Source organism: Triticum aestivum, chromosome 2A (assembly GCF_018294505.1).
Source record: "Triticum aestivum cultivar Chinese Spring chromosome 2A, IWGSC CS RefSeq v2.1, whole genome shotgun sequence".
NCBI lineage: Eukaryota > Viridiplantae > Streptophyta > Magnoliopsida > Poales > Poaceae > Triticum > Triticum aestivum.
This window is the reverse complement of record NC_057797.1, coordinates 749266238-749281588: the sequence shown is the minus strand read 5'-3', so window position 1 is coordinate 749281588 and position 15351 is coordinate 749266238. Positions and strand designations below refer to the sequence as shown.

At 45.4% G+C, this 15351-nt stretch overlaps 1 protein-coding gene and 1 long non-coding RNA gene across 3 annotated transcripts; both read left to right on the top strand.

Annotated features, from left to right (window-relative positions):
* The first annotated feature begins 6252 nt into the window (after window positions 1–6252).
* LOC123190847 (pentatricopeptide repeat-containing protein At1g10270) lies at window positions 6253–9901 on the top strand. Of its 2 annotated transcripts, none has more exons than XM_044603579.1 (2): window positions 6253–9401; window positions 9501–9901. In XM_044603579.1, exon 1 carries the CDS (start codon window positions 6299–6301, stop codon window positions 9350–9352), a length of 3054 nt encoding a protein of 1017 aa, XP_044459514.1. In that variant the 5' UTR covers window positions 6253–6298; the 3' UTR covers window positions 9353–9401; window positions 9501–9901. The 2 variants fall into 2 exon arrangements, with proteins under 2 accessions (XP_044459514.1, XP_044459513.1); XM_044603578.1 differs by having other exon boundaries at window positions 6254–9401; window positions 9537–9901.
* Window positions 9902–12551: 2650 nt separating this feature from the next.
* Window positions 12552–14889, top strand: LOC123186404 (uncharacterized). The gene is made up of 2 exons (XR_006493625.1): window positions 12552–14487; window positions 14609–14889. It is a non-coding gene; the product is annotated as an uncharacterized lncRNA (long non-coding RNA).
* Window positions 14890–15351: the final 462 nt, after the last annotated feature.

The window sequence follows — 15351 nt, the reverse complement described above, 5'->3', positions numbered from 1 at the left end:
GGATCATGTCCATGCAGTGGCAGAAAAATTATGCAATTAATATGATGAAGATGTAGGGAAGGTATTGGAGAGGGGGTACATGCCCCTCCATGTGCACGCCCTCCATGTGCATGAGGCCTAGGGTGTGTGGACCTTGGCAATCCACCCTTCGGTGCTTCTTCAGCCCATCTTGCTCCTTCTTCGGTAAAAACTTATATAGTATTTTTCTTGATTTTTATCTCCACAAAACACCCCTTTTCATGTTAAACCAAAAAACACTAAAAACACCAGCTATCATGTTGGCACTAAATTAATATGTTAGTCCAGAAACATGATAAATATGCTTATATGACATGAGTATAGCGCGAAACATATTTTTTTTAACAATATCACAAACATATGCATGAGTAGGGGCATAATCGATTTGGAGTAAAGTGAACAATATTGTCTTGCGATAATATACAATCCGAAGTTTTATATTCCCCACCATATATATTGTACAAAATCAATCAAAACAACACCAAGAGTGAGACGGGCTTCAAGCTAAGCATATGGAGCATGTCAAAGATGTATATGGGCAGGTTGTTTTGAATACATACGGTACTCCTCAAGTTACCTGGAGTTGGTGATGAAGATGGAGACAAATTCCGCCGGTAGACACGTTGGAGGAGGCAAAATCTAGCCTGCTCGATGAAGAAATAGCCTTTTCAAAATCTAGCCCACCAAATTCTTCCTATGGGAATGTTGATGATATTGACGCATGGTTTGAATGACTTCTTTAGATGCTAGTTAGTGCTTCCATTCAAATGCTACATCGTGTAATAAGTTATTATACTTCCATTAGGTGTCATTATCAACTGTACTATGCGTCTATGCCTTCTAGGAAACAATAAACATATCAGCATGCTCAGGATATTGGGCCATGAAGTTTGTTTTGGTATGACAATACTAATTTTCATTGCATTTTGTTCTTCATTTTGATTTAGTTAGTGTTTCAATTCAGTAACAAGTGTGCCATTTTCAACCTCTATTGATGAACAAGAGCAATATGAAATATTCAACCATGTTTCACCTATTTAAAACTTAATCCAAATTGTTGAAGTAGGGTTATATATTTTAGTTCATGCCTCTATGCCTCAAAAATTATAGGATGGGGCCTTCAATTTCATTAACTATCTCATTAATCATGTAGACCATGAATCTCATAGGAAGTTGGGATGTGCATGTTGGTTGAATCTCAGTTCTTAAAACACTCATAAATTGCAGGTTCAATCTAAAGTATATAAAACTACGTTGTTTTCAATAATCTGAAGTTAGTAGGGTACTAAACATACCACAATTTTTCAAACTACAATATTTTGTTGGATCGAGACAACCCAAAGTATATAAAACTATGTTCTTTTCGTAGTCCAATGCATTAATCGAAAGCTCTGGTGTACAAATGGGGCATAATAAAGTTTGATAGGTTGATGGTTTGCCCGCTAAAATGTGACTAACGACCAGGATGTTCTTGACCAAGTTCATCAATCAGTCCGTGGTCAGGAACATCCTGATCGTTAGTCATCAATTGATCTGTCATCTAACTCAAATTCTGTAGGGGAGTACATTACTTTTTGAATGAGAGTTGAAAATGAATGGACGAAAAAGTGGGCCCTGTCACACATATGGTTCGTTCTTGCTATGGTTATGAGCGGGTACTCTCGAGGAAGGATCATTCGTTCGCAACCAACATAGTCGATATTCTGTTGAGGACCTTACGAAGCACTCGTCCCATAACCGGACCAAATATATTTGTTCGAAATGCGTCGTCATACGGCGGGCACAAAAAACTCGCTAAAATACGTCAGGATCTCTTTTTTTGATGTAATGCCATCATGGCAGATTATATTAAATGTGGAAATAACGATACATCATCCTCTAGTACATGTACTAAAAAATCTGGTGGATCCACATTCCACACAATGTTTTGTGGATCTACCAGTTGTCTAGCTAACAAATCAGCAGCTCTATTAGCCTCCCTAGGACAATGATTTATTATGACATGATCAAAATTGTGATCTAGAAAGGAGCACTCCTCGTAAATCGCCGCTCCTGGTCCTATGGAGTTGCCGCCATGCTCCATTATATCGACAACCTCCATGCAGTCTGATTCGACCATGATCTTGTTACATCCCACTTGTCCCGCAAGAATTAGTCCGTTCAGAAGGGCTCGAGCTTCAGCTGTGGCAACGTCGTCCACGAACGGTATACCACAACATCCCGCTGCTACAAACCTTCCACGATCGTCTCTGATTATGGCACCCGTCCCACCTGAACCAACTTCATCATTAAAAGATGCATCAATGTTTAGCTTGACATATTCTTCCTTAGGTTTGCGCCATCCATGTCTTATGATTCCTGTCTGAGTTTTCTTGTGAGCCCTTGAATAATTGGTCACCAAAGCGGATATGGCTTGAGCTGTGTCGTGTGGCTTCTAGATCTGCTCACCATGAGTAACTTGTCGACGTTCCCACCATATATACCACACAGCAGTAGCAATTAAGTCGTTACGCGTCACTTCAGGTAGCAAAGGAGCCATCACTGATGTATTGAGGAGCAAGCCTCCCAGAATTGACTGGCCCTCCTCGTCGAGCATACATGCATCTTGAATTACATCTTCCATGCCTAGATTCATCCAAATCTCCTTCACATGTGCACATTGGAACAAAGCATGTCGTATAATTTCACAATCAATAGAACAAAGTGGACATTGGCTGCTCGTTTGAATGTGACGATTTGCTAACACCCCTTTGCATGGTATAGCTCCATACAATACTCTCCAACAGTGAATTTTTATCTTAGCCAGTACATGCAAATCCCATAGAATTTTCCATATCTTGGCTCCAGTAGTACTCCCTTCCCGTTGAGTACGACGCAACTTTCGCCCATGATGATGATCCCACTCAGCATGGTAGGCGGATTTAACTGAGAAAATGCCGTTCCTGTTAAAATGCCATGAAATGAAGTCATCCATCATCCCAATGGCCAATGGAATTTTGAGAATACGGTTAGCATCAATTGGCCAAAATATGTTCTTGATGAGCTCTTCATCCCAAACTCTGTTTTCATGATCTATCAATTCAGATACTTCCGTGAGCACAATGTTTCCCCTTCGTGTAACTATACTTCTCTTCGGGCTGCTAGGGACCCATGGGTCCTCCCATATATTAATTTTCTCACCGTCTCCCACGCACCAAATATAACCCCTCTTAAAGGTTTGTATTCCTGACCACAAACTTTGCCAAGTAAAGGAACTACCTTTTTTCAGTTGGCAATTCAATAAATCTCCATCAGCGAAATACTTTGCTTTCAACACCATGGCACACAAAGATTCGGGTTCTGCAATTAGGCGCCAACATTGCCTAGACAACATGGCCAGATTGAAACAATGCAAGTCCCTGAATCCCATACCACCTTGTTTTTTTGGAACACACATTTTCCACCAAGCAAACCAGTGCATATGTTTATGTTGGTCTTCATCTCCCCACCAGTATTGGGACATAGCAGTGATAATCCCTTGACATACCTGATTAGGAAGCTTGAAGACCGACATAGCATAACATGGCATAGCTTGTGCAACTGCTTTCAACAAAGTTTCTTTCCCTCCAAAAGATAATTTCTTCTCTTTCCAACCATTCAGAATACTACACACTCTGTCGACTAGGTACTGAAAAGTGTCTGTCCTATCCAGACCAACAATAGGAGGCAACCCCAAATATTTATCAGTAATTGCTTCAGTCATAATATTTAAGGAATTGCAAACCTCCACTCTAGATTCAACAGAGGTACAAGGGCTAAAAAAGATACTGGATTTTAAAAAAGATACTGGATTTTGCTTCGCTTACCATTTGACCCCACGCCGCACAATATTCATCCAAAGCCCTTCGTAGACTTGTAGCATTGTTGTTGTCTGCTTTCATAAGAATGAGCGAGTCATCGGCAAATAGCAAATGTGACAACGTAGGAGCCCCTCTACAAACTTTCACCCCCGTCAAATTTCCAGTCTCCTCTTCGTGTATCAGGAGACTAGTAAGACCTTCGGCGCACAATAAGAATAGGTATGGTGAAAGAGGGTCTCCCTGTCGGAGTCCCCTCGATGGAGCAAAACTATAAGAGAAATCATTATTCACTCTCACCCTGTAAGTGACCGATGTTACACACTCCATGATAAGTTTTACCCATTCCAAATCAAACCAAGCTGAATTAAAATCCCTTTCAAGAAACACCATTCTACTCTGTCATATGCCTTGTGCATGTCCAATTTTACTGCACAATTTCCAGTCTTTCCATGCCTCTTATTTTTAATGGCATGATAGCTCTCATAAGCGACAAGGAAATTATCAGTAATCAACCTTCCCGGTACAAAAGCACTTTGCATCGGAGAAATTACCTCAGGCAAAAGTACCTTGAGCCGGTTCGCAAAGAGTTTTGAAATCACCTTATACACCACATTACATAAACTTATTGGACGGAATTGGGTGATATGATCGGGGCTGTCAGTTTTTGGAATCATGACTATTATAGTTTCATTCCACCCATCCGAAATCTTCTTTGAGTTGACTGCCAATAAGACTTCATCAATAAGATCATCCTCAATAATATGCCAGAATCTTTTGTAGAAAACTGCGTGTAACCCATCCGGACCGGGGGCTTTGAAATCCCCGATGCTAAAAAGGGCCTTCTTAACTTCATCTCGAGTATATTCTGCTGTTAACATGTCATTCATGGCCCGACTCACCTTCGGTTTTACCTTTGCTAGCACGCCCGGATCAGCATGTAGGACGCCTGACGTGAACAGTGTTTTGAAGTACTCCACCGCCAGGTTCTTTAAATCATCTGGATCCTCTACCCAGTCACCACTATCGTTTCTCAGTTTCTTGATAAAGTTCCTCCTCCTTCTGGCAGAGGCGAATCCATGAAAAAAACACAGTGTTACAATCTCCGTGACGTAGCTAGTTAACTCTGCCACGTTGCACCCATAATAGTTCTTCTTGTTCTAACAAATTCTCAATTTGCATATGAAGTTCTTGCTGCCTTGCAACTGCCTCATCTGATAAAGGGCCGGTCATAACATCATTTAATTCACGCTGCAATTTTTTCAGCCTAGTACGCGGACCCTTAAGCACATTCTTATCCCATCGATACAGTTCCTCATGAACTTCTGCCGTCAGGCCTTACAACGTTGGTTGTCTGTCCTTTGCTCGTTCCCACGCAGCAAGTATGATTCCCTCAACCGATTCTTCACAAAGCCATTTTGCCTCAAATTTCTTAGGTGCTTCACATCTCATAGTTTGCACCCGTTCAGAATAAATAGTATCAATAAGAATCGGGCGATGATCAGACTTGTAAAACTCTTCATTGGTCACTCCATGATGGGGAAACATGGTGGTCCAACTATGATTACTGACCGCCCTATCGAGTCTCTCCCTGATTTGACCTCGTCTCCAAGTGAAAATGTCACCATGATATCCTAGATCTTCCAGATTACATTCATCTAGTACGTCTCTAAAAGCCTGCATGCATCATTGGGGCCTGATGTTACCCCCATCTTTCTCGAATCCATGCAAGATTTCATTGAAATCACCGGCTACTACCCACGGCAAATCAACCATGGCCTGAAGCCCTCTCAAGTAATCCCATGTTAGATGCTTCCGGTCTCCCCTTGGTTTGCCATACAACCCAGTAAACCTCCATCCCGATGCATTGTTTTCATCAATACGAATATCAATATAGTTTCTATGAATTTCCGAAGAAGTGACCTTTATTTCATCCGTCCACATCATCACAAGTCCACCACTCTGGCCGTCGCTTACTGAGACCTCTATCCATGAAAACTTCAACCGTCGTTTGAGAATTTCTGCCTTTGCCTTACTCAGGTGCGCTTCAGACAAAAAAAGTACATCTGGTTTTATCCGCTCATGCAATAACACGAGCGCACGAATTGCCACGGATTTTTGCATGCCCTGGCAATTCCAACTATGTATTTTCATTGCGACAGGACAAACCTCTAAAGCAACAGAAGCTTGCACGTCGGGATCTCTTTAGCATTCATGGTGACGAAGAAAGAAAAACAGAAGAAATAGAAAGAGTGAGGAGAAAAAAAATAGGTTGGGTTTGGAGCGTTTGAGTTGAGAGTGAAACAAAAGCCCAAGAGAGAAAGAGAGAGGGGCCAAAACCAACCAAGCAAAACTGAGCCCATTTGGTTCTGCTGACACACAAATCCTACCCCGCTCCTCCTCTCCCCTCCCTTCCCCTCCCCGAGCCGCCGCCGGAAGTGACCATGGCGGCGCCCTACCGCCGTCTCCTCCTCCTCCGCCGCCTCTCCATCTCCCTCTCCCAATCCCACCTCGCCCCGCACCCCCAGCCCGCCCAGCTGCTCTCTCCCGCCCGCCACTTCGCCTTCTCCTCCGCGGAGGAGGCCGCGGCCGAGCGCCGCCGCCGCAAGCGCCGCCTCCGCATCGAGCCGCCGCTGCACGCCCTCCGCCGCGACCCCTCCACCCCGCCGCCCCCGCGCGACCCCAACGCGCCCCGCCTCCCCGACACCACCTCCTCCCTGGTCGGCCCGCGCCTCAGCCTCCACAACCGCGTGCAGGCCCTCATCCGCTCCGGCGACCTCGACGGCGCCGCCGCCGCCTCCCGCGCGGCCGTCTCCTCGCGCGTCCGCCCCACCGTCTTCACCTGCAACGCGGTCGCCGCCTCCATGGTCCGCGCCGGCCGGCCCGACGACGCCGTCGACCTCTTCGCCTTCTTCTTCCGCCGCTCCAACATCGTCCCCAACGTCGTCTCCTACAACACCCTCATCCTCGCCCACTGCGACGCCGCCCGCGTCGACGACGCGCTCCAGGCATACCAGGAGATGCTCGACGGCCTCACCTCCTTCTCCCCCTCCTCAGTCTCCTACCGCCACCTCACCAAGGGCCTCGTCGCCGCCGGCCGCGTCCAGGACGCCCTCGACCTCCTCCGTGACATGCTCAACCGCGGCCAGGGCGCCGACTCCATCGTCTACAAGAACCTCATCGACGGCTACGTCGCCCTCGACGACTGGGACAAGGCCTTCCAGCTCTTCGACGAGCTCCGGGAGAAGGCCACCGTCTACGACGGCGTCGTGCACACCAGCTTCATGGAGGGCTACTGGAAGAAAGGCATGGACAAGGAGGCCATGGACAGCTACAGCTCCCTTCTGGACAGGAAGTTCAAGATGACGCCGGCCACCTGCAACGTGCTGCTCCAGACACTCTTCAGCCACGACAAGCACAAGGAGGCACACGACCTGTGGGAGACCATGGTCGACAACCACAACCCGCCCAGCTTCATCGGCGTCAACAGCGAGTCCTACACTGTCATGGTCAACCAGTGCTTCAAGGAGGGCAGGTTCCAGGACGCCATCGAGGTGTTCCACAGGCAGCCGAGGAAGAGTGTGCAGATGGACGTCGCCTGCTTCAACAACATCATCGGGAAGCTCTGCGAGAACGGGATGCTAGCAGAGGCGGAGCAGCTCTTCGAGGAGATGGAGAGCAAGTCAGTGCTTCCAGATGTGTACACCTACACTTACCTGGTCGACTCGTGCTTCAAGGATGGCCGTGTGGATGACACCATGCAGTATTTCCACAAAATGGCGGACGGGAGGGAGCACGGGCCGAAGTTCAATATCGCTTTCTTCAATCGGATGTTTCAAGGGCTTACAGAAGCTGGCCGGATTGATGATGTCTTGAAGGTGTATGGAAGGATGCCTGACAAGGAGATTAAGCCGTCCACGGCCACCTTTGAGATCCTGGTTAAGGCGTCCTGCAAGGAAGGGGAATTGGATAGAGCACGAGACCTGGTGAGGGACATGGCCAGAGGCGGTGTTGTCGCTCCTCCTGAGTTCCGTGAGTCTATTGTTGAGATTTTCAAGACTGCTGATCGCCAGGAAGAGATTGAGCAAGCTTTTGATGAAAAGCCAGTGCCACCACCTCCTTCGCCAAGGCCAGAGTATCGCCCTCGGAGTCTACCTGGATTTGCATCTAATCAGACGCCGGGTAGCTACGCAACTAACCAAGGCAAACTAGGCTATGGTTCTCAACCATTTCATCATGGCAATGCTGTACCTCAAATCCTGCGACCTGAGGGGATGTCTTCTGAACCCCGTCAGCCTGCGTTTGGAAGCCAGCAAGTTCAGAAAACAGAAGTTGGTGCTTCTAATACATCACAATATGGGCTTCCTTCTCCTCAAGGATCACCACCTGGGACGTCCCTGCCTCAAGGTCATCTGCCGGAGTTTGGTTCCTCTCGTCCTTGGCAGCAAGCAGTCGGTGCTTCTCAAGTGCAACAACCTAAATTTAGCTCGGATTCACCGGTGCAGTCTGGATTTGGTACTCCTCAACCGCAACAATCAACACATATCGCTCATCAGACTCAACATGCCGGGTTTGGCACACCTCGTCCATGGCAGACAGGGTTTGGCTCTCAGCAAGCACAGCAGCCCGGGTATGGCTCTCAGCAAGCGCAGCAGCCAGGGTATGGCTCTCACCAAATGCAGCAGCCCGGATATGGCTCTCAGCAAGCGCAGCAGCCAGGGTATGACTCTCAGCAAGCGCAGCAGCCCAGGTATGGCTCTCAGCAAGGTCAACAGCCAGGATATGGCTCTCAGCAAGTGCAACAACCAGGATATGTCTCTCACCAAACGCAGCAGCCCAGGTATGGCTCTCAGCAAGCGCAACAGCCAGGATATGGCTCTCAGCAAGTGCAACAAACAGGGTATGGCTCTCAGCAAGAGCAGCAGCCAGGTTATGGCTCTCAGCAAGCGCAGCAGCTAGGGTATGGCTCGCACCAAGCGCAACAGACTGGATATGGCTCGCATCAAGTGCAACAGCCTGGGTATAGCTACCAAGCCCAACAGCCAAGGTATGGCACTCACCAAGCGGAACAGCCAGGATATGGTGCTTATCAAGCGCGACAGCCTGGGTATGGCGCTCATCAAGCACGACAGCCTGGGTATGGTGCACCTCAGCCATCACAGCCACCTTTTGGTCTTCCTGAAGCACCACAATCTGACATTGGCAGTGCTCGGACTCTACCAAGCTATGGCCATATAGGAAATCAGCATGATCAGTTTGGATCTCCTCCTCAGGGCGGACAAAAGGTTGACACTCAGCCAGCGCAGGACTCTGGTGCTCCTGAAGCACCACAATCTGGTTCGGGCATTGCTCAGAGCTTGCCAAACAGTGGCCACATTGGAAATCAACATGATCAGTTTGGATCGGGTGGAATAAAATTTAGCACCCAGTCACCTCAGGAGGACTTTGGTACTCAGGCATCAGATGAAGTGGCTGTCAAGTATGCTGAGCGATACTAAAATGGCAACCTTGTCCTCCAAATCAAACATGGCCTAATTTGAGGAGCAGGTACTGCAAGCATGTTAGACAGTGCTCATTCCATTTCATTCCACGATGCCACACCCCCTTATTTTTGTTGTTTGTGCCTCTGTTTTAATTTACTTGTAGACCCCAATGATGATATTCGTGGTGTGCTGCTTGCAGGGCATTGTGAAACAATTCTGTCGTCTTTGTTTGGAGCAAGGTGCTACATGGATGCAAATGTCTGTTAGGCGATCAAGAACAGCCGGAGTTAGGCGATCAAATGGGTTTGGCTGTAGTAATTTTGAGTACCATTATTTGCCTCAGTTACATTTGGCTAACTTTGGTCTAGTATAGGCTTGTAATAATTAGGCATGATAATTCACATGCACTATGAGTTGATCTACTCGAATAGGATTGGAGGGCAACATAATTAATTGCTGATCCTAATGCCCTTTATTTAGTGGAACGGTTTATGGAAATGTAATGAACAACTCAGTAAGAGCAAATTTTGTTTATCTTAATCAGACAGATTCATCAGTAACTAAGAGATTGTGTTTGCATTTCTTGTACTAATTATCCTGCTGTACTAACTGATATCATTGATCATCTTGAAGTCTGTCCTGATTGGTACACAAGTCTGGATTGGATGGCAAAAAAATGCAGCAGGTCAGGTCAGGTCCTCACAAAGTATGTATGTACAACCCCTTTTCTCCTCCCTAGCTTCTACACATATCCTTCCCACTTTGATAATAGTTGGCAATGCCGGAGGGGAGCTTGCATTGTCTGTGTGCGCTTGGTGTCTTGGCCTGGCACCTGTATCAATGCTTGTATGTGGTTAGTTGCATCATAGCAGCAAAAGTAGTAAACTAATCTCCCTGTCCTTTTTTTTTGCAATGCATAGATGATGGTGATATCCAAGTAAGTAGAATGTTTGTGTTTGTGAAAGAAAAGAAAATTAAGACATGTGTTGTTGGATGTTGGGATTCAGTTCATACAAGTTATAATAAATTTTACGTACATATATAGTCGTGCAATGCATCTTTAATTCTTATGTTTTATTTATTTATCCTTGCACAAGAGTACATACTAGGAAGTAAGGAAACAGAAGAAGGGCTTCTGTTGTTTGCCTGATGATTTGCTTACATAAGTGTCGTACAACAAGGTCCTGGAGCTCTTTTTCATTGGTAACGATGATTTGCTAGTAAATGTCACCAAAAAGGTCAGGTTTTGGTGGTGGACTAGAAATATATTGCTCTTCTTTCTTTCTAATGTGAATTAAACAAACAGTTAAACATGGCTACATACGGACACATTCATTTCATTTTTATTTTTCCTGAAGCTTTCTGGTTTGCTAATTCACACAATCTGTTCTGTTTCGCCTGAATCTGGGTAGTTAATTTGCTTCACTTAGTGTGTGTTGGTTGAAGAGGAAGAGTTGCCTGAATCCTGTTTTAGTGCCACACTACTGGACTGACAGAAGAAGCAGGAATTTTCTTACTTCTGTCAGGCAACTAGGAGATGTCTGACTGAATGTTCTGGCTGGACAAACTAGGAGATGCCTGTCTGTTTGTTTGTTTGTAGACCACGTCACATGGTAAAACTTTGTACGATTGATGCATTTTTTAAATTTATTATTTGGAGAATCCATATAACCGCTAAAAGTTCTTTTTGATGATTCACTGGAGATGATCAGAGCGCCTGGTGTGGATTGGCGGTGCTGACATGGCATTTTCGATGGTAACGTGTCTGTCAATTGCTGACATGGCTCACTTGGTTGGTGTGGCAAACGGACTAGTTGTGCAAACTGCAAAGAATCCAGCCAGAATCTTTCGAGAGCTGATGGATGTAAATTAGGGTCAGGTCAGGTCAGTCAGTAATTCCCATGAAAGCAACCATTCATGAGAACCAATAAGAAGGTCTTATTAGATGAGTTTCAAAGCTAGCAACTTGACATTTATTACACCTTGTAATGTCACAGATAGTGCTTCCAGAGGGATTGAAATGTCCGCAAGCGGTTGTTCCTTTTGAGACCGAGCAACATCTTGAGGTAATCACATCTTTGCATCAACTACCTCAAAAGTGAAATTTGCTCATACCGAGTTAATTACCCCAAAGGAAAATTGTTCTGGCTTGATATCGTTTGCCCTTCATAGAGTCTTAGTTCTGATGATGATATATGCCACTGAATGCAGACTAGCTATTCACACCTGAGGTAACTAGTACCTCGACGGAAGGAAATTTGTTTCTGGCTTGATATCGTTTTACCTTCATCGAGTTTTAGTTCTGATGATGATGTATGCCCCTGAATGCAGAGCATTGCAGACTAGCTATTCATACCTCGAGTTAACTTCTAGTCACTTTGACATTTTTTCTGGTACAAATAAATCCATTCATGTTGGTACATTTAACTAATCCATGCTTGTTTATATGCAGCATACTTGTTGGATTAATCCGATGCCACTACATATTTGTGATATCAAATGGGCCTAATAATCAGATTATTATTTGAGTTCTAATTCTGCATTCCAGTTTATGATTAGATTAAGCCCTGTTGGGGTACGTATGATTATTTTGCCATGCTTATTTTATTTGAATTTTAAAATATTATATCACTTTACAGAGGGAGTAGTTAAGAATATAGCTTTACTTACATATTTCTTTACGGAGTGATATAAGATATGTATTTTTAATCCACTTATTATTTTCACCGCATATAGAACGTTTTATTTGATTATTATTTTCCACCTAATTTGACCAAGTGGAATTAGATTTTCCACCTAACGGTATATTGGCATAGCTTCGCTGGCATGGTTCGGATGCAAACATGAAAAACTCCTTACTGTACATATAATGCATACATATATGTTCCAAACTTAGATGCTTATACACACACATATACATTAATGAAGTCACCACCGACTTCTTTGTAGTCGACGAGAATATCTCTGCCTGCTGAACAAACATCGCAGAAAAGAAAATGCAAGCATCAATGCCAAGTCCTAGCGGGCTGGTTCTACCATAAGGAGCTTAACCATGCTTATCCATTAAAGGCCAACTCTAACGGATCCCCTAAAAGTTAACGGAGTAAAAGGCTTAGTGGAGTATAAATACTCCGCTAAGTTTTTGCCGGACCTAGCCGATCCTCTAAACTTAGCAAAGTATATATTTTTTCATTTACATTTCAATTTCGGCCATCAAAACACATTTCTTTGCTTCTTTATTTCATTCAACGACATTGGGTTACATAATAATTCATCAATTCTTTGCTAGAAGAGTAAGACCAAAGAAAATAAGAACCACAATTAGACATTTTAGAAGATATCCAACTTCCATAACTGCTCCCACTAGTTGGATTAATATCTTCTTGATGCCTTGTTGATCTGTGGATTGTCGATCTTGCATACTTCATTCTTCTTTGATTCTAAAGAAGTAGACGATGCTTCCCCTCTAATTTCTTCTCTAATCTCACATCTAGTCTCATGTTCAGCCTCAATTCTAGCAACGAGTGCACAAACATCTACTAATTGTCATGCTATCAATAGATCGATGTATTCTTCTTCCCAATACCAAAACGAGCATCCATCATCCTACACACATAAATGAGCATCAAAGACTTACCGAAATTGAACCGAATTCGGTGAAAAACCGAATCAAAACAAGCACACACCCCATCGTTTGTGCATTTGTAATAGCTCGTGGTAGAAACTCGGCGCACCACTTCCCGTGTGTAGTCATCGCATTGTATGACCGGCAGTTGCAAGCCGGTGAGCTGCTGTGCGAGCATCGAGCTCGGGCCACGGCCGGTTATGTAGTTGCTGGAGAACCGACGGCAGGAGCGATTAGAGTGGCTAGAGGAAGAACTGGTACATGCATGCGGCACAGAGGATTTGCCGGGGCTGTGTGGGCCGCTTCCCGGCCAATCCATGGCAAGGCGCAGCCGCCAATGGCCGGAAACGCCAAATCCAGCGGCGGCGACAGTAGCCGTAGATCCCCTCGATTTTTGGCGGGTGGCGGGACGAAGAGTTGGTGGAGGACAGCGGTGGAGGCCTACCAGGCTTCCCCAGCGGCCAGCCAGTGCAGGCGGGGAGGGAGAAGGGGTAGGAGGGGCAGCGGGGGCGAAGATGCGGCGCAGGAGGGGAGGGAGAGGCAGCAGAGGAGAGCCGCGCCGTTTTACTCGGTGGAGCAAAGAGGGGGTAAAACTAGGGAAATTTTTAGAGGAGGAGTACAATTTTACTCTGTTAGGCCGGATAGGGGATCGGCTAAATGCCGGTTAGTGGAGTAAAAAGCTAAATATACTCAGTTATAGGGGATCGGTTAGAAATGCCCTAAGCTAGTCCCAGTTCAGATATTGTTTGTTGTATTTAGGATCCATAATATGGCTTGTCAAGTTGTAATAGCTCCTCGCGTGCACAATTCTTGTGCTAGGTCCTGAGAGATTGCTTCTTATTTATCTACTTATCTGTCTTGCCATTATTATTCCAATTTGTATTGTTCGGTCTGTACTGTGCTCATTGCTCGCAGAGATAAATGAACAACGAAAAACGTTACTAATTTCACGCTGGCCACCTATCTATCACAAGAGAATAGGTGGAAAGTGACCACGACATCGGATAATATGATGCCCGGCGAATCATGTCATCCATGCAAATTGCAGCTAGCATTAGTCTGGTAGTGATCATATCAAGCAATGGAAACAATCATAGGACAACTCTGCACAAGATCTGCGTGGTAAACGATGCTGCATTGATCTGAATATCCCTGCACGTACTGAGTGCGGGCCTCCTCTGCATGCATGAACCATGATGGTAGATGGAGGTGCAACACTAAAGCTGACGCGTTTGGTGCCCGGCGTCGTGTATAAAATGAGACCTCCGCATCGCTCTCAGAACTCACACCGCTCTCCCCACACCAAAATCAAGCACTACAGCTACCTACGTGGTTCAGATTGCAGAGAGCCAGCGTGCACTACGCTCTGTTCACTTCGGCTAGCTTCACTTCCACCAACATGGCCAACTTTGCCGCCCAGCTCAAGGATAGGTTTTTCGGACTCGTCGACCGCGTCACCGGCTGTGGCCGCGCTGGGGTCAAGGAAGAGGCCGCCAAGTCGGCGCCGGCACCGACTGTGCAGGAGGTAACGTTTACAGCTTTACATTTTACCCAAAAAGACAATTCGACATTGTTTTCTACTGTACAATAGTTAATTTTGCAGTGCTGTAGCTAGAGAACTCACCGTGCTGCTATTACTCTTGCAGCACGTCGAGATTCGGCCAAGAGGGCCCAATGTGTCAGGAGGATCAGAGGCGGGGGTCAATTAGGCATCGTGGATTACTATCTGCTGATGTCCCGAGAGTTGTCGCTTCGCTCCAGATTCATGCATGTGGCCTCCCTTGTTCTGAAAGTTGAAACAAATGCTTTCCTTTGCTGGTGTTCTGAATGCGTGAAGTGTGCTTGTGCGTGCGTGGGTGTGTTTTTAATGTTCAACAAGATTTATTTTTTCATACCTCAAAAGTGGCAACTGAAGTATCGAGCTTAATGATCTCATTGTATCATGCATTCCCTCATTCCCAAATATTAGTCTTTCTAGATATTTCAACAAGTGACTACATACGTAGCAAAATAAACGAATCTATACTCTAAACTATGTCTATATACATCCGTATGTTGTAGTCCATTTGAAATGTCTAAAAAGACTTATATTTAGGAACAGGAGAATACATGATACAATAATTGTATTTAGTATATTTGATGAAGCAATAATTTATTTGATCAAAATTTCACACACTCACACGCTGTTCAAAAGTTATACACGTATCAGTTCGCATACGTAGACTTGAATGTTGCATAAGTAGACAAACAGCCCCCCTCACTCCCGCATAAATACACTTGAATGGAGCACTAGTAGACGGCCAACACCCCCCCCCCCCTCCCCCCTCCCGCAACGCTTCGTGAGCGCCCGGGAGAAACTTTAGCCACCAACTCATCTCAAACCCCCTTC

What these genes read in the sequence shown, in the direction of transcription:
- LOC123190847 (XM_044603579.1), top strand. Translation starts at nt 6,299, where the DNA reads ATGGCGGCGCCCTACCGCCGTCTCCTCCTCCTCCGCCGCCTCTCCATC.